At 43.0% G+C, this 19,589-nt stretch overlaps 1 protein-coding gene across 2 annotated transcripts in view; it reads right to left on the bottom strand.

Moving 5' to 3' along the window:
- The window catches only part of LOC119178513 (4'-phosphopantetheine phosphatase), a 181,740-nt gene that overhangs the window by 523 nt on the left and 161,628 nt on the right, over positions 1-19,589 (bottom strand). Inside the window, exons 15-16 of one of the 2 annotated variants that reach the window (XM_037429719.2) lie at positions 5,984-6,156; positions 2,181-2,397 (exon numbers count right to left, since the gene is read on the bottom strand). In XM_037429719.2, coding sequence (XP_037285616.2) covers positions 2,181-2,397; positions 5,984-6,156 — 390 coding nt within the window. Of the gene's footprint in view, positions 1-2,180; positions 2,398-5,983; positions 6,157-17,750; positions 17,920-19,589 lie in introns of those variants that run through there. The other variant, XR_012889254.1, reaches the window with a different exon arrangement.

Below are 19,589 nucleotides of genomic sequence, written 5' to 3'. Positions count from 1 at the left end.
TCAGCACCCTCAAATATTGACAACACGTTGACATGTTCAGCAAACATTGAAGCGTTCAGTCACAATGTGCTAGTAAAGATTACGTCAATGATCTGAGTGTTATCATTGTGGTGTCGACTGGCAAAAATGCCTGGCAATGGCTTCATTTCAATTGTCTGAACTGGTTCATCTCAAATTCTGCATCTTTGCCTCACTGTTTTGAATGATTTCTTGAGTGCTTATCATTGCGTGATAGTTCGAGGCAATGATCTCAACGTGCATTAAATGCCAGCATGTAATGAAAAAGTTGTGCGCCAGAGGCATTTATGCCAGTGGTGTTTCAAGTGCCACAACAAGAAATGTCTGTTGTGGACAGCTTCAAAAGTCGTTCATAACAGTTTCCAAGTAGGACTGCACATGCAATTTACACTTTCTGTAAACACGTTGCCGCGACCCATTGAACGTTTGCCTTATGGATCCACAAACTGTGCTGCTCTTCGAAGGTTGATAAGTGACATGGGCAAGACTTTCCAGCATGGATGCCTGGCTGTAGACGAGATGCGCAGAGCGTCGACAGCGTCACCATGTGTTTCTGTGTGTGGTTGAGTGATGAAAACAGGCGAGCCCTGTAGAATGCTAGAATAGGCAGATGCGAACAGAATTATAAGCAGTATGGATAGACGTTGAAGACGATCGTTTGTGTTGAGTAAATGGTTTGTTGTTTTTAGTAATTCATACGGCTTACTTTTCACGTTGAATTCACTTTTTACTGGGTGTCAGTAATGTTTTTTTACTTATGGAGGCAAGCTCTTCACAGAATAATAGATGCTTGGAAGGCGAGTGTAATACAGATACTGCGACAGGACGATGTGCCTGCGGTTACACAGGTTAACGTATACTGCTGCAGACCTATCATTTAATGATAAATGTATTAGGCAGAAATCTTTTCAGCTGGGTGAAATCACACAAGTAAACAGACCCTCCCGCCACGTTTAGTCTTCAGTTTTTAATTTTAAAAACTGGCCCTATGTTTCGAGACTCGTTCGGTGTCTTCTTCGAGGAGCTACAGTCCGGCCAGCTCAGAAGCTGCATTTACACATGCAGTTAGCGCTTTTTAGTGGCTGTCTCCCAGTCCATCCTCATTTTGCCCATCGTTCTTGTTAATGTGTTATTTTCAATGTATTAACAAGAACAACTTATTATTTTGTTGGCAAATGTCTAATTCTAAGCCATTGTATGTAACGCTTTGAAAAATATCGTTGCCTAGTGCAATATTGTTTTCTTTGTTGCCAAGTCTGTGAACCTTAGGTCAGTGTAAATTCAATTTTTTTCAGATTCAGACAAGATTGCGATTTTTCGCAATAAAGAGCATTGTTTTTTGTCGCCAAATGCTCGGAACCCCTGCTATAGCAGGCAGAGCCCTATGCAGAAAAACACCACGCTTTCTTGCTTCACAATGGGTTCACACTTCACAAGATATCTTGAAGAAACTTACTCACACTAGAGTGCCTTGTCATCACCCCGGATTTCACCAGGTCTTGCCTTTCATTAATTAATATTCTATAGTTTGTGAGATGAAGAGCCCAGAGATCAAGTAGATCTTATTGCTTCGACTGAATGTTATCGGCTGCTCAAGACACCTCAAAGAGAAAAATCCTAATAACCGCGAGACAAAACTGGCGGCCATATCTGTAGAAAGCATGCATGTACAGTGAGTGAAAAACCTTGAAAGAGATGGCAATGCCCTGGGACGCAGGCAAAAAGTGTTTGCGGGGAGGGGGGGGGGGGGTGACAACCTTTTTAAATGCTAATTTTTCACACTGTGCCTTGGTAATAAAAACTTTTGGAGTGGAGCAGTGAGCCACCACCTGGCTACACCACTGGCAATGCCTGGTGATGAAAGGTTGCACACGTTTCAATGACTGCGCCGGTTCCTCCTCCCCATCTGCCAGGCACAAAGCTTGCAGAGGTGGCATTAGTCGTCTATTTATATGATATCACAATAACTGTTGGAGTTTCGCATGCCAGCAGCACAATGTGATCAAATTGAACGTCTTAGTGGAGGGCTCCTGAAATCTTAATTACGTGGTGTACAACACATTTGGCAGTGAAACAACATATTCCAGCTACAAGTACTCAAAGAGAGTCTTTGCATTACCAGAAAAAGTAAAAAAAATTCGGAAGGGAAAGGAACTGCACACCTTTTGGGACTCTGGCACCTCGTAGCGAAAGACAACGGAAAACATGGCACCACCCAGGCGCTGTGCCAGCCAGTGGTTCTTGATGACGGCTGCCTTGATAGCTTCACAGCAGAAACGGGCCTCCAGATTGGTGTGCACGGCCCGACCCATGCCTTCCAGGACCACCAAGTCCGTGCCAAGCTCCCGCATGCGCCTCGCCACCTCCACATTGATGCGGCTGTTCATGCGTGGTGGAAATGGGGAGGTCCTCCTTTTGAATTTGTCTGGTGCATTCTGCTCAGAGTGGGCGCTAAATTTATGCATTGTTCAAATCATACTGCTAAATCAACCTTCCAAGATGCTTGTGTTGCCCATGCACATTCTGAAGCAAGAGCATATTAATACTTTTAAGCAATGTATCAAGCAATACTTTCTATCAACTACCTTCAACCTCCCTCCTTTAATGCCTGTTCATGCTTTGCTTCCCTTTTTCACACATTCTGCATATTTACACATTATTTAAACTAAAAAGCACTTCTTTAAACTACTAATTTCATGATGTAACTAACAGTATCATAAAGACAAGCTATCACGCATGATGTGCAATGCAAATGTTGACTGATGATAATTTATCCTGGAAATGCATTTCCAGTACAAACTTAGAATAAAGCAAGTGTGAAGGTTTGTGTTATCAGTTGCGTCCATTATCGCCTTACTATGCTACTAGCTTAACTATAAGAACAACCAGTTAACTCCTTGTAATAAAGAGCTGCTGGCTGTGTCATGTTGGATATTCACTTATTATTGTAATTCACTTCTTTGATGTTGCAAGATCTGAAATAAGATCAAAAGTCAACTAGCACCATTCCATGTGCTGGCATTCTTCTTATGCTAATAACACAATGTGGGAGCATACAAAGCAATTAATGAACAGAAACGACGTGACAGCACTGATATCGTAAGTTTTCTTTATGTCTTTCTTTGCTCCTGAGCTGAATTTTTAATGAGAATCCTGCCCGACATTAGCAGTGGGGGTGAAATAATCTTTTGCAACTGATACTTGTAATATTGTCTTTGACACTTGGTGCACAAGTAAATGCATCCTTTGTACAAAGCGTATTGCCATAAGCCATTCCTCAAGCTTTGTTATTGCCTCAATACACTACACAATTCTGAGCGCAAACGGTGCCTGCAGTTTTCGAGAAGCTTCGGGACTGTAGTAGATCATTTCGATTAGATCATGCCTACTCTGCGAACTGTACAGATTATTCTGGTATACTTGTCACCGCCAGCGATAACGCTAGAACATTCGATGGCAAGAGTATAAATGTCGACGCACTTCGCCACTTGTCAGTAGTTGATCGACGGCCGATGCTCCGTTCACTGCAATCTGTGCAAGACTGCTACTGTAATCGGACTTTCCGTTTACGGGGCACAGGTTTGCCCAAATAAACAGTTAAATCCCAACATAAAGTCTTCTGTCTTCGACCCCGTAACATCTGGTGGAGGTGCTGTTTCTTCCATGTACCGGACACCTCCGTCAAGCCGTGAACCCAGCCCACGCCGTGAAGACACCGACGCCAGCAACGAGCAGCAAGTTAGCCGCAGGCAACAAGGTCTGCCATTGGAGTACAGGCTTTTACTAGACAAGGCTCAGAAAACCAAGATGTTGACGTCGACCACGGTGACCATGTCAACGCCGGTTCCACCCGCACCACTCCTGCTCCGGCAACCCAAAGAGCCGCCAACTTTCCGCGTTCGCCACTGGAAAACCTGGAAAGCTGGATCGAAAGGTTCGACCGCGTCGCCGCCTTCAATGACTGGACAGACGATGACAAGCTCCAGCATGTGTATTTCGCCTTAGAAGATGCTGCTCAAACCTGGCTCGAGAATCAAGAGCGAAGCCTTACACAACGTGGGACGTCTTTCACGCCAGGTTCCTCACCACTTTCGCAAGTGTGGTGCGCAAGGAGAAGGCCGCAGCTTTCCTCGAAATCTGCATGCAGATGCCAAATGAAAACGTGGTGCTATTCACGGAATATATGATTAAACTCTTCCACCACGCTGACTCTGGCATGTCCGAGGAGAAGAAGGTCCGTCTGCTCATGCGAGGAGTAAAGCAGGAACTCTTTGCCGGGCTGATCAGGAACCCGCCAAAGATGGTTGCCGAATTTATTTCAGAAGCATCTACGATAGAGAAGACACTCGCGATGCGCACGCGGCACTATAACCGTAGCTTCTCGTCTACAAGCTACGCCGACATTCAAGCGCTAGGAACCACTGACTTGCGTGAGACGATCCGAGCAATCGTGCAAGAGGAGCTGCGAAAATTACTTCCTTCAGCGCAGCCTCACGTGAAATCCATCGCAGACGTCGTACGCCAGGAGATCCAGCAATTGCTGGGCGTTCCTCAGCCTCAAGAGCCGCAGCTGCAAGTCATGAGCTATGCTCATGACTTGCAGCTGCGGCTCAGATGTCATGGGGTCGTGACGTGGCTGAAGACAGAAGACTTTATGTTGGGATTTAACTGTTTATTTGGGCCAACCTGTGCCCAGTAAAGGGAAAGTCCGATTACAGTAGCAGTCTTGCACAGATAGCAGTGAATGGATCGTCGGCCGTCGATCAACTACTGACAAGGGGCAAAGTGCATCGACATTTATACTCTTGCCATAGAATGTTCTAGCGTTATCGCTGGCGGTGACGAGTATTCCAGAATAATCCGTACAGTTCGCGGAGTGGGCATGATCTAATCGAAATGATCTACTACAGTCCCGAAGCTTCTCGAAAACAGCAGGCACGGTTTGCACTCAGAATTGTGTAGTGTATTGGGGCGATAACAAAGCTTGAGGAATGGCACGTGGCAGTATACTGAAAACGTATGTTGCCATCTCGGATATATCTATCACTGTGGCCCTGAAAGTGTGCTGTTCCTAATGGAATAGCAATCATTTTCTGTGTCGGTAGACATAGCCATGCTAAGTTGATGATCCCCATTTTGGTTGAGAGACATGCCCAAACAAGGCTATAAATTGGAAGTAATTTGTGTGTGATAGAGAAAGAAGTAGTATGATGATTGTTTGAATATATATAATGGCCTCTGGGTGCTAGGGCCCTATTGCTATACATAAATAATGAATTTTCTTCAATGAGCTTCACTAGAACATGCCTGTGTGAAGCGGTGAAATATAACAATATCCAATGTAACTGCAGTGTCGCCAAGCCTGCCACCTGATGCTTACATATTTTATCAAACTATTAATATATTGAATAACTTTCCAATTCATTTCACATCCGAGTAGTGTCCAGCCATTTATTTGCAAATTAGTGCAGATATAGTTTTGTTCTCGTTTTACATAGGCGTGCTGCTTTGCCAAATAATTTGTTTCTTTCTTTCCTGACCCTGTAGCGTTCATCATTGAGAACCAACAGCCTTTAATTAGTCAAGAATGGAGGAAAGTAGGTTACGACATGAGATTTCCTGTGTCACTGACTAATTAGCCCTATTGGTTGAAAATTACCGATTTCTACTAATCCTGCTACCTATTTTGGTTCTGTAGTGTTCAGCAAAGCAGTTTCTTTTTTTCATTGAAAACAGTGCGACGCATGCTCTTGCAACTTCAAAAACATTGCGTGTAAGCATGCTTGACTGCAATGCAATAAAAGTGTAACTGCAGTCGACATGTCTTTCACGGGAGTACCATGCAAATAAGAACTATAACAAAAGTACTGATGCTTGGGCAAGTCAGTACTTAGCTAATTAATGAATAAGTACTGCATAACATTTATAAAGCACTATGCGCGTCTTGATGCAGTAGGCCCCTCACCTGAGGTCGAGGCAGGGCGAGCTCTGCCCTGAGTCGAGCACCTGCAGGTGACCTTGCACTAGAGCCTCGCGCATTTTTGGGCACACGCCGTCGGCCACCCTCTGCACGAGGATCTGCAGTTCCTGGTGGGTCACGTCGTTCAGAGCGGGACGGGTGTTGGCGCACAGCAGCACCTGAAGGGCAAGCGTGCGGTCATTGCACACATTTGACTCGCGCTTCCAATGAAAAAAAAAAAATGTCCTACTGCAGTACCAGTTATCTCTACTACAGGACAATAACCTCAAAAAAGGAGAGAGGGAGAGAGAGAGAAGGTGAAGTGTCTCACATTTGGCAAGTACTGCTAGCCCCAGTGAATAATGCAATAAAGGGCATGTTAGCAAACAAATATATGAAAATGTCGAGCTTGTGAGCCATTCTTTGCCTTGTGCATACTTAATCTAGGATCAAACTTTTCCTAGACAACGTTTGATGCTCTGAGGCAAGTGATTGAAGGCTCCATACCACTGTGGTCCCAATATGCCTGCTTTACCTGCGGGCTAGGGTTAGCACTACAGCTACATGGTGTCACCTACATGCAGGGCTGGGCAAAGATACTTATGAAATTGTATCCCGATACGATACAAGATACGTAGACAAAAAGTATCAAAGATACAGATACAAGATTTTTATTTCATTGTCACCGCATTTAATCTCTCCCGTGAGTGTCTGAGTTGTATTAGTTTCCTATGTTCAGCGCTAGCTCAATTGCATCACGCTTCGTCGATTGTGTCGGTATGTGTTTTTCTCGCCTTTTTTTTTTGTCAACAAACCTTGCTCATTCTGAAGCGCTGCATTGACTTCAATGTTTGTAAATCCCTGTTTTTCTTCTATGTTTCCCCCAACATTTTTTTTTTCTGTTTTAAGCATCTGTTGTTTTCTTGCCCTGGAAAATGTCCAATCAAGTGTATCTGTCACCCACTCCTCCCTACGACTTCGCATAGAAGTCGGCAGTATTCACTAAATAAATAAATAGATACTGCCACGAAAGTTATATTTGATACTTGTCAATTGTATTTTAAGATACTGCGATACATTCACAAATTTGTTGTTATAGGCCCCCAAATCAAGCCCCATTTTTGTATGCACGAAAATGACGGCTTGAAAATTTCTGAACTGTGCACAATTTCATTTTAATGAAGCGCTTATTGGTATCTCAAATTTCTGCACCAAAGTAAATTACTTTACTTCCGAAAGAAGCTATCCAGGTTTGATTCTTGCTTGTCATTTCTGTAATTGATGCTTGGAGTCACGGCTGAGCTTGCCGACCAGCTAGCAGATTGCCATCTAATCACACGAGCTTCAGTAAGAGGCCTTTGCACGACGGCGCGAATACCAGTGCACAGTTTCAGCTTGTATATAAAAGATCGTTTTGCAATACCAAAGCACCGGTGTACAGCAGCATCAATGCTGATAGCGACATTCTTGTGGAACATCGCATATATAGGGAGGCCTACATAGAGCGCATGAAGCTGCTATTACTTTTCCTATTCTAACTGCCGGCGTAAAATGTTCATTATCTATATACTCTCCAATTAACATGGAATCAATTTTCTTGAGCGAGAGGACATGTGCACCTCAGAATCTCCTCAGACCTATTATATTGTCACGTGGCAGTGACTATTAAAAAAGCAGCAGTCAATCTGGTAGAAATGAAACTCACTAAGGAGCTAACTTGTGCCCAGAAAACTAAGTAATTCAATGAAAAGATAAAGCATGCTGTACTCTCATAGTGACAATAACTGTCGTCAGCCTTCGAGGATCCAATTATTGACAGAACGCGTCTTGTATTTATACAACATTGATTGCACCTTCTAGCGTTATTGCTGGCGCACCCATAAGCTCGCGAATTGACACGAGTATGCATACTGCGCATGTAATCTGAATAACACTTGTTCAGTATTCAAGGCCTAGAACTCCGATATGATTATGAGGACCGCAGAAGTGGAGAGCTCCAGAAATTTCGACTATGTGATGCTGTGTAATGTGCAATCAAGTTTCTAAGTACATGCACCTCTAGCATTTCACCTTCATCGAAGTGCAGCTGCCCCAGCAGGATTTGCCCGCAATCTTAACAGCACAACATAAGACAATCTCAAAGGCTATGAAACATCGCGGGCGGCTTACGCCACGTGGTCATAGGTAAGTTTTTTTGCAACTTAGACCCGATCACACCAAAATTAAAAATAAAATAAGATCGCGTGGCAGCAAAGTTACACAAATCGTTGCGGGACAACGCCACTATTCATGCTATTCTTTCTTGTATCTAGGATTACCTGGCAATTAGAAATACAGTAGACTCCATTTAACCGAAACTCTCTTAAATGAAATTGCTGCTTAAATGGAACAACTGCAACTAATATGTTTGGTCTCCTACTTGGAAATTGTACCCATGTTTTTCTCTCAGTAAACAAAACTCCTCTCTTAAAGGAAACACATTTTTTTGGTCCCTTCAGGTTTCGTTTATAAAGAGTCTACTGTAGTAAAAAAATTGGAAGAAAAAAAAGAAAAAAAAAACTAAAACAGAAATGGCGTTCTGTTTTAAGCATTCATGGTGAATAAGTTGAGATGCACAAAACAGGTGGCATTCCTAATAGCTATCACAATTATGCATGAAGTATCGTCAACTTACCTGTTAAGGTAAGATAATAAAAAAAAAGGGCCTAAAAAAATTACCTAAAAATGACTCGTTAGGATATTCATAAGAAAATGAACCATTTGACATGACATTGCTTTTTGAATCCCCTTTCTAATGTCTTTAAAATAGATCCTAATGATTCAACGTGATTTTTTTGTCAGGCAGTAGCAGAATGTTTATGGCTGTATACTCACTGCATGCTGACATAATGACATAGTACTTGCTTCCCAAATCGCCATGGCAGAAGAGTATGTGCAAGTAAATATTAATGTATCAGTATATAGTATCAATAACAAAGCAGACAATGAAGGTAAGCATAAAAAGAAGAGCTTATTTCAACTGTACTTTACAAAAGGCATATTGCATTCACAAGAGTGGAAAAAGAAACATGTCAGAACAATAGGTGATGTATGCGATGCAAGAGCACAACTGAGAAAGCACTTGTGCTAACAAATGTATTGTAATTTCAAAAGCTCTTTAAATAGAAACAGCAGAAAGAAAGTGGCATAGTACAACAAGCTATCACCTGGTAAGTACATGCTTGTTGTATTAAATGCAGCATCAGTACCGGCATTGTTATAGACTTTTTGCCTAAGACATCTGGGTGCCCCCATCTTGCTGTGTTAAGGCAATATTTTCTTGTTTTCTGTAGATTGCGACATGAATTAATAAAGTCATGAAGCATTGCATGCACCAATACAACTGTTTTCATGCGTGTGCATGCGTGTTTCATGCGTGTTCCTTCAGTTGTTAAATATACAAACACCCAATATGGTGGCACGCAAACCTATCCGTAAAATAGTCTATAGTTCAACACAGGAGAGTGACATCGAGAGTTGTGTGGTCATCACTGCATGCATTGTGGTACGCGACGCTTGCAAGTGGCTTAGAGTAAGTGTCATCGCTCTGACCCAACCAGAAAAGAAAAGAAATCTTGAAAACGAAAGGCACGTGGGCAAGCCCGCGAACATGGTTTCTGTTTGGACTGTGGAAGCTCTGTTGTTTGGCTCTAATTCACTAAAAGGGACATGCACACCTCATTGCCTGCCTTAACTGGAGGAGTTGAACAAAAAGATAAAACGGTGTCACTGCCCTTAGTTTTATTCAGGTGGCTTAGTGGCACTGGTATCAGCCTGAGCAGCGGAGTTCAGTCAGCGATTAATGTTTCGCACGGTATATCATTTCGTACACAGTACCGTGTACCTTAAGATACGCTGTTGTGACTTCCTTTATTCATCCCTCGCAGCAGAATAGCAGTCATCATCATTATTGAGCCTCCTCACGAGCTGACGCTTGGCCTCGTGGCAGCGCCAGCTCACCCTTGTCATTTTCTTTCTTATTTAGTTCTATTAAAGCCTTTCATCTGGCAAGACGTGTTTTGGTTGATGTGAGCCGCGCCGCAGCAGAAAGGCTCAGAGGTCCAGCACATGGTGCCGAAACCCGGGATGAAGTCCTTAAACGACAATCTAGAAGCCGGCCCAAATCTGAATCCCGACGTAGTGACGCTACTGCTTCATTTCCAACGCTACAAGAGAGCAATGAATGCTGATGTTGAGAAGGCGTTCCTTCAAATTGGCCTGGAAGAACACGACAGAGATTCACTTCGCTTCTTGTGGCTCAAGGCTTCACCTCAAGTGGACAGCGCACTGCCGGAAACAGTTTGGAAAGTAACGAGAGTGCCCTTTGGAGCTACTTCAAGTCCTTTCCTATTGACTGCAACCTTAAAGCACCACTTCAGGTCCGAAGAAAATCGCTTTCCTTTGACAGCTTGGCTATTGCAAGACTCCATATATATGGATGATGTTCTTATTGGCGCTGACACCATTGAACAAGCTGTTCAAATGCATAAAGAGATAATTGAAATCTTCAAAGATGCTTCAATGAACATTTGCAAATGGGCCAGCAACGACTCTGTTGTATCTGCCGTCTTCGTACAAGGAATTACTTCTTCCGAAAAATCACTTTGCTCACCTTCTGAACCTTTGAAAGTCCTGGGACTTTATTGGAACAAACAGACGGATACCTTTCTGTTTAGGCCCCAGGATATTCTACAGTTTATGGAGGAGCATCGAATTACCAAACGCTTTGTGCTCCAAGCTGTTGCAAGGATCTACGACCCTTTGGGGTTTCTGTCCTCCTTTATAGTAAGGGCAAAGATCTTCCTACAAGATCTCTGGAGGGAAAACTTCGGCTGGGATGACACCATGCCAATGAAGCTGTCAGCTGGGAAAAAATGGAGCAAGGAGGTAGCCATGCTACATGAGATCAGTATTCCCAGGTTCCTCGCAGCGGGCAGCGAAGGCTCTTATCAAAAAGCAGAACTGCACATGTTTTCCGTCGCTAGTGAGTCAGCATACGGTGCTGTAGCCTACCTTCGTACTGTCCACTCAAGTGGTACCGTCCACACTATACTATTAATGGCAAAGACAAGAGTTGCACCGTTAAAGAGGGTTACTTTGGCGAGGCTGGAATTAATGTCAGCTTTGCTTGCAGCCCACTTATATGCCTACATCATTAAGAACTGCGACCTGGGCATTGGTGAAGTAACATTTTGGTCAGATTCCTAGATTACCCTTTGCTGGATTTACAAGGACCCCGTTTCTTAGAAGGCATTCGTACGGAACAGGATGCAGGAGATCAGAAATTTGACAGAATATTCTCGATGGTGATTTTGTCCCGGAAAAGAAAACCCTGCAGATTTGCTAACTCGAGGCTTGACTGTACACAAACTGAGTAAATCACAGTTGTGGTGGTATGGACCCGAATGGCTTGCCATGTCTCATACATTTTGGCCTGAATTCAGGGGAAACCTTGACTTCGAAAATGGAAAACTCAAGGCAGCTGAGACGGGGCGAGAAATCAATATCCACGCTGTTAACACGAGAACATCAATGCCAACGCTGATTGATAACGAACGATTCAGCAGCCTCACAAAACTTGTAAGAGTAACGGCACGGGTTAAACTTGTAAGAGTAACGGCATGGGTTTTCCGTTATGTTAAAAAGTTGAAGAAGGAAAGCGATAGGTTCGAGGAGCTGTCTGCTGAAGAAATTCAACAGGCGGAGTGCTACTTGATACGCGTAGAACAGAGAACTCAGTTTGGTAACGAAGCCAACTGCATCGCAAATGAGAATCCGATTCCTTCTGAAAGTCCAGTTGGACAATTAAGATTGTTCCTCGACAACAACGGGCTGCTTCAGGTACAAGGAAAAGTTCAGATTATGGACAACTCGTCCGGTTCTCGCCATCCAATCTTCCTACCGAAAGACTGTCACCTCGTTACTTGAATCATCAATCATGCTCACGAAAAAGTCTTCCACGGAGGAGTACGAGACACACTGACTCAAATAAGGGAACAATACTGGATTCCACAATTACGACAGCTGGTGAAAAAAACAATACGACGGTGTGTCATCTGCCAACGCCTACAGTCTAAACCAGCTGAACAAGTTTCACCTTGTATGCCCCAGGATCGTTGTAAACAAACGCCTCCATTTCTTGTAAATGGAGCAGATTTTGCGGGTCCACTTTACATCAAAGGGCATCTTCACCAGCACTCTTACATCGCTCTTTTTACTTGTGCTGTAACAAGAGCTGTTCACTTGGAACTTGAAGATTTGATGACGATGGCTTTCCTTAGTGCACTTCGGAGATTCGTATCACGTCGAGGCCTCTGTCACACAATTTACAGCGACAATGCCCGAACCTTCGTCATAACGTCCAAAGATCTAGAGAAGCTCTGGCGAACAATTTGGCATCCCGATGTACTTGCATATTTCTCTTCCTCGAAGATTCAGTGGAAATTCATTTGCCCGAGTGCTCCTTGGTGGGGCGGATTTTACGAGAGACTCATACGTTCTGTGAAGACCTGCTTGAAGGAAATGCTTGGTCGACGTTTGGTAAATCAGACAGAGTTTGTCACTTTACTAACGGAAGTGGAAGCAGTAATAAATTCTTGGCCTTTAACATGTGTGTACAATGATGTGGATGAGCCGTGCCCCCTATCTTCAGCAGATTTCTCGTTGGAAGAAGACTGACAACGCTACCACCTTACGACCTCAAAATCAAAACCGAGTCGACCAACGATCAACTGAGGAAACTTTGGAGCAAGAGAGAAGAGGATCTGCAAACTTTCTGGTCTCGTTGGTTAAAGGAGTACCTCAATGAACTCGGGAATAACACATTCAACCAAGCAAAAAGAAATCACATATTGAAGGAAGGCAATGTAGTTCTACTCGGAGAAAAACATTGTCCCAGGCAACTGTGGACCTTGGTTCGCATAGAAGAACTGATCGGTGGACGTGATGGCATCATGAGGACTTGCTTTCTACGCTTGCCCGACGGCACTGTTGTGAAGCGTCCTGTGCAGCTACTGTACCCATTGGAAGCCACCTAGTGTCATCTGTCGACGCGGGAGACTGTTGTGACTTCCTTTATTCATCCCTCGCAGCAGAATAGCAGTCATCATCATTATTCAGCCTCCTCACGAGCTGACGCTTGGCCTCGTGGCAGCACCGGCTCACCCTTGTCTTTTTCTTTCTTCTTTAGTTCCACTAAAGCCTTTCATCTGGCGAGACGTGTTTTGCTTGATGTGAGCCGCGCCGCAGCAGAAAGTCTCAGAGGTTCAACATACATGATACATTATCAAATGTAATAAAACTACAGATACAGATAGTAATCTTGTGAGACATATTGCAATACAGGTACTAGATATACAAAGAGTATCTAAGGTAGTATCTTAGATACATGTATATTTGATACTGCCCAGACCTGCCTAGATGTCAATGAGAGAGAGAGAAAGGTTTATTGTGGCAGAAAAGCTGAGACGTTGGCCAGAATCAATTTTCTGGCCAGCAACTCAGCATTAGAAAATGGCTTTTGCAAACCATTTTTACCCTTGGTACTGAATACAACATCCCAATTCTCTCCTGTTCTGCACATAACTACAGCTCCTTCGAACATGCAAGCTCTCAAGGGCTTTTGATCAACACGATTTCGTGCAGCCCTCTCATAGACAGGAATGTCAATGCAGCCAATTGATTTCTCTCTAGAAAACACTGTCACTTGTTTTGCACACGACTGAGCTCACTCCCCATGATATGGATAAGCAGCTTAATTTCATCAGCAATCAGGCTTGTGAGCACAGTTGGAGGCATAAGATAAGACGGGGGGCTAAAGAAGCTTCGTTTGCCTGTCCCATCTTTTCTTGCAGTCAAACAACTTTCAGATTTTCAAGATGAAGGAAGCTATCAGTAGCCTGCTAGAAAGGAGGGGCGAATTCCAAATGAAGCCAATAAAAATAAAAGAGATGCTAACATAATGCGGATAAAAGTATTTTTTGTGTGTATGCTGCTTCCACAAGTTTCGAATACGGAGAGTGAAGAGGTTTTTCAGAGCCTGCTTGCACTTACAGGAAACACCGTTACCCATCTGTGAAACAGACTAGCTGTTTTATGACAATATAAAATGATAGATCATCAATCGAACCAATGCATGACAACAGCCAAATTTGTGAGGCTGCACTGAATGTTGCTAAATTTTCCAGATGTAGTAATTCACAAAGATGCCACAAAACAATAAATAAACATGGTGGCTGAAAACTTGCTTTCATGCAATATTTAAAGCTAAGCTTTTCTGTTGCAGTGTCTCAAGGGTCTTAATGATGCACTTATAAACATGTTCAGTGCGATTCCGGAATTTAAACGTAGCATCGGTGCTGTAACACCAAGCAAACCTAAGGTTATGTTGGCAAGCTGTGCTAATGTAATGAACCCAAGTGGCTAACCTGTACAATTCACAGCAGCGTGCTAGATACGTATTTCTCTTTTGGCTTTTCTTGTGATGTACAAGTGATGTGAAAAGGTTACCTTTGATTCGGCACCAAACCACTGAAATGGTCAGAGACTGCCAAATTGAATGAAGTTGACTTTTATAGTATGTTATACAATATTTTTGTAGGTGCTCAATTATTTTTACTTTTTTCAAGGCCTGTTTTGTGTCAAAATATTATCTTCTTTACTTATCTTGACAAGAGCACCTTGCATGAAACAAAAACTTCAATAGAGAGAAATTTTTTTACACAGTGAAATGGATGAAGTGAAATGAAAACTGTTGACTTCTTTGTATTGGCTTTGAACCACGTGTAAAGAGATGAGTTTAAACCGGAGCTTAAATGAGTACCGACACCCTTTTTCAGAGGCAAGTTTACTCTGCCATACAAATCTCCTGTATACATAGGTGGCTTTGAGCAAGTGTGACGCTCAGCAAATGCAGATAAGATATTTTATTTTCAGATCAAAGTCAATTTTCTTGTGGCGCACCTATCGACATCAACACTAATAACTTGACCTCAGGCTACAGCACTAATCCTTGTAACTTCACACAGTAGTCTGGCTAGTTGTGATGACGTCAAGAACAGGAACTCAAAAAATGGCAGCTTGCGCATTGCCTTCTCGATTGTCTGCTCGTGCCGTGCAGTCACTGTCATCCAGCAGACCTGTGAAGCGAGCTAGTAGAGTCTGAAATAGTGTACATGCACGCAATTACAAGATATATGCTTATCAGAGGGCAAAAGAATCGTTTGATTTCGAATTTGTCGTCATGGCACCAATATTTTGCCCCGTGAAGTCTTGTGCCAGTGAATTGGGGGACAACAGGTGTAAGTCCCACTGATTCCCTCCTATCTGGTGCTGAGACAAGCATGGGTAGTATTCGTGCGCAGCGGTAGAGGCAGACACTGGACGCCGACCATGTAGAGTTTACACTGTTCACTGCACTTCAACCCGGACGTATACACATGCAACACGCAGTTGCCGACCAACTTTGGATTGTCGACTAAAAACCTGCGCCTAAAGGTGATGCCATACCAACATCGTGTCCCTCTGTCATGACAGTTGCCACACATGCTGCGTGCAGCAGATAAAGCAGAGGACCGAAGATGTGACGAACGGATGAGGATACATCACGAAAACTTGCGTGTACACATACTACCACGTGGTGGTGCTACTAATACCATGTCAAGACGTCAGGGTACAGTAGGAACCGAAACTAGCTTTTAAAAGCATGCTGTGATTAATTTTTCAGGGCACACTCATGTTCATTGGTACATTTCTCACGTTCTCAGGGGCTTGGAATATCATTTGACGGAAAAGAACGTTAAGCGAAAAATTTCGTGTCAGTACCCCTTTAATCGTTCTTTCACTCACTTTATCACAGCAACTCATCCTTCGCCCAGTCTCATATCTTTCCAGCCCCTCATACTTCACCATGCCTTGATCATGCGCACAAGGTGGCCCCCATTCTTGCTAGGACCAAGAAGTTTCAAAATTTGCCACTATCATTATGCATAATCGAGTGGAATTCTCTTCCACCTAACATAGCCGAAATTACAGATCCTTCCATATTTAACTCCATGCTTCAGGGCTATTTGCATAGTGAAAAACATGGCTGACCTGTGTCTGATTGCCCTCGTTTCGTCTGCTGTTTTTGCTCCCGATACTTATTCAGTGTTCTTCGATGTAATTTTCCTAAGTGTTTTCATTTTTATTGTACTAATGAATATGTACTCGATTAATGTTGGTGAACGTACTTGACTTGATGCTGTGATTTGATTTACTCGCTGTTTCCTTTTTGTTACTTCTTGGTATTCTGTTTTCCGTTCATGTTGCTTGAAATGTATGTATTCACTTAAATCCCCCCCTATGTAATGCCCAATTGGGCCTTTAGGGTATTGAAGTAAAAAAATAAATAAATAAATAAATGCGAAAGCCCACACTTTCACCTCCGTGTGTTATATACTAATAAAATACAGAACATATGATTCGATCCTGAAGAATGAGAGAAGGGGAAAGGCTAAGGTGTTTACATGACCTTGTCCAGTGTGCTACTCTACACGTGGGAAGTGAAAGAAATAACCCAGAGAATTGCGATTGATCCCACACAAGATTAGTCACGATGTGTACAGGGGTGGGCACACAGTCTGTCACCTTCAAGTGCACTAGTCACACAAATTTGGCCTTATGGATTGATGAGCACTGAAGCATGGAGGCTTGGGATCTCATCTTCCATAAAAGGCTGATCTTCCCGAGACAAGCTGTTAGTTCCTTCAGAACAGTCGTTAAGCTCTTTGGTAGAGTTGAAGGAGTTTGAATGCCGTAGAAGAGGTTTACAGGTTGAATCTTGAAAAAGAAGAATGAGAGAGGGAGACAGGATGCTGGCATGGGGTTTACAGAGAGGCATGCAATGATAAGGTGCAGAGAGGTAAGAGGTGGTCGTGTAGGGTGCATGGCTTCACCCGCTACCCCACAGAAGTGAACGTCCTTTGAAGCATGAAGGACAAGCCCCGTATCCTGTAACACCACTCATGGTTATACATGCCCAATAAGCATACATTCCAAACTAGCCATCACTTCTATAGAGAAGGATCGTAAATACTTTCGGGATGCATAGAGATTAGAATAGCCTAGTAACTTTACGCAGCATACCAAGCTGCTTCAAACCAAAGATGAGAAGTGCAGGTGAAACTTTGATGTTGAATGGTTTCTTTAGAACTTCTCCTGGTTTTAATTAAGTGAAAGCTGTTGAGTGTGCTCATACTAGATCTGATGCTTTTCTTAAAAAATCTTTCAAGACAAGAAGGACACGAGCGCTCGTGTCTTTCTTGTCTCTTTGTTTGTCGTCCCTCTGTTCTTGCGCTATAACTATTGTCATGTCATAGCAACTAGCCCAAACTGCCACACTTCTAAGACAGAACAGGTTGCGAGTTAACAGTATTTCCTCAATACCTACATTCTTCACTGTGGAGAGTGCTCAGCTTCATTCAACGAGCTTATCCACTATTGCAAATCAAATAAATAAATAATAAATATTCATGTTTTGCTAGGTCAACCAGTACCTAAAATACTGCCTACAGGTGAAGCAACACCCATAACTGTGTTTATACTACTGTTACAGTATGCTGCTTGCAGGGATTTCGTAACACTGCTTTGCACATCGCATCATGTTACGCACTTCAGACCATACGATACGTGATGTACCACCCACAGGAAGAATGTGGCATACCATGATAGAACATCCCAGGTGAAAATGACTGACCAGAAAGACTGCCTTATTAGCTGACTTCCAACTGGCAGAAGTTCGTTTCTGCTGGTTCCTGCAGCCGGCCGAAATGTTGGCACATGGAAAAGGGGTAATCCACTTAGACCAGCAGGCCCCACTTGGAAAATTTTCACCTGGGATGTGCTGTGCATGATTTCATCTTCACCTGCAAAACAGCAGGGCGCAGTCTAGTAGAGTGTGCAGGCTGATCTTAACACACAAGAAGGTATCTTCACGGACTATAAACCCTTTCGAATCCCACCTATGGAGAACTGCCCGTAAATGTGCCAAATGCACCAATGTTATTTCAAGGCACTCAATATTAATAATGTACTGGTATGCTAATTAATGTGTGTCATAGTATTAATCTCTAATTACATTGAATTAACTATCTGCTTATTCTCAAGCTATTCATGCACTGTTTTTGCATAAATATATAATGAGATCTCCAGCTATAAATATACTGTAAATACATTTTGTGTTATGCCCATCGTGAGCAACAAAAAGTTATACTTTTGATGTGAGTTGTGGGAAGCGGCACATTGCACGACTTGTCAAATATGGTTGTGCCTTCAGTAAAGCCATCATATGCAACAGTACGCAGCAAATCGAAGCTAAATGAAGACAGATTTATTACGCAGGAGGTTACTTTATTCCGAAGCTCAATGAATGTATCTTGCTCATTCCTTGCCGTTAGTCAATGCGAGCAACGAAATTAAGTGATGTGCACAATTGCGTACATAGTGTATCAAAGGGTTAAAGTACGAAAGAAGGATGGTCCTCCATTTGTTTTGGGTAGAGCACCATCATCGCAATGCCTCATGTCTCGCTATTGTAAGGCAAAGCCGTACGAGTACGATGCCTTGAAATACGTTGACACTTTGGAATGCTCTATGAAGTGACATTTGTCGACTATTGCATAATAAGAGTACCGAATAGTATGTGGGCCATCTCTAGCTCAACCAATGAGTATTTTGCATGCAAATTTGAAGAAAGGGTATGCAAGTGCAACAGCCTTTTGTGTCGCAATGACAGCAAGATTGGAACATGTTGCTTTCTGCTGAGCAATCTTATGTTATGGCACTCAGGAATGACTGGTGTCCAACTATTAGGGAGTACGTTACCATGCGGTAAAATACAAAGAGGTCTAAACATTTGCCACAGAATAAAGCCCCCGCCATATCATTGCCATTGGCATGGTGATGACAGCTGACAGCCTTGCCTTTGCACCGTTACAAATAATTTCAATCACCGGCCTTGCCCAGAAGAAGTAGTTACTATTATTAATGCCTTGAGTTTTATGAGCCAGAACTATGACATGATCATGAGGCATGCTGTAATGGAGGGCTTTGGAAGTTTCAGCCATCTAGTGTTCTTCAATGTGTACTGACATTGCACACAAAAGAAAGGATATATAAAAAGATTCTGGCATGATGGGTCTCATGTTTATGCTATGCAAAAGGCGCAGAAATTGCTAACACATTTCACAAAACACACCAGGTTATGTAAGCACTTGTGAGTAACTGAACAGAAGACAATTTGGCATACATGTTGTGTATACATGCCAGAACTTTTCTCCATCTCATCTTTCATCCTCTTTTGCTTCACTCTGAGTTGGGCTCAGAGTGGTTAACCTCCTCATCTCTCTCCTTCTTTCGTGATGGATGCAGTCTGATAACACATTAGAGCGCACTACTTGCCTCGGTCTTCCAAAAAAAAAAGTCCCATTACTAGCATTTCCAATTGTCACATGCTTTCAAGATGAAAAATTCTTGAACGGTTGGTGTTCAAGTATCTGTCATTTCTTCAAGCTTCCCTCTTCCCTGAAGCATCTGC

Source organism: Rhipicephalus microplus, chromosome 1, assembly GCF_043290135.1.
Source record: "Rhipicephalus microplus isolate Deutch F79 chromosome 1, USDA_Rmic, whole genome shotgun sequence".
NCBI lineage: Eukaryota > Metazoa > Arthropoda > Arachnida > Ixodida > Ixodidae > Rhipicephalus > Rhipicephalus microplus.
Note: the sequence above shows the minus strand (reverse complement) of the source record. Positions and strands in the feature narration are given on the sequence as shown.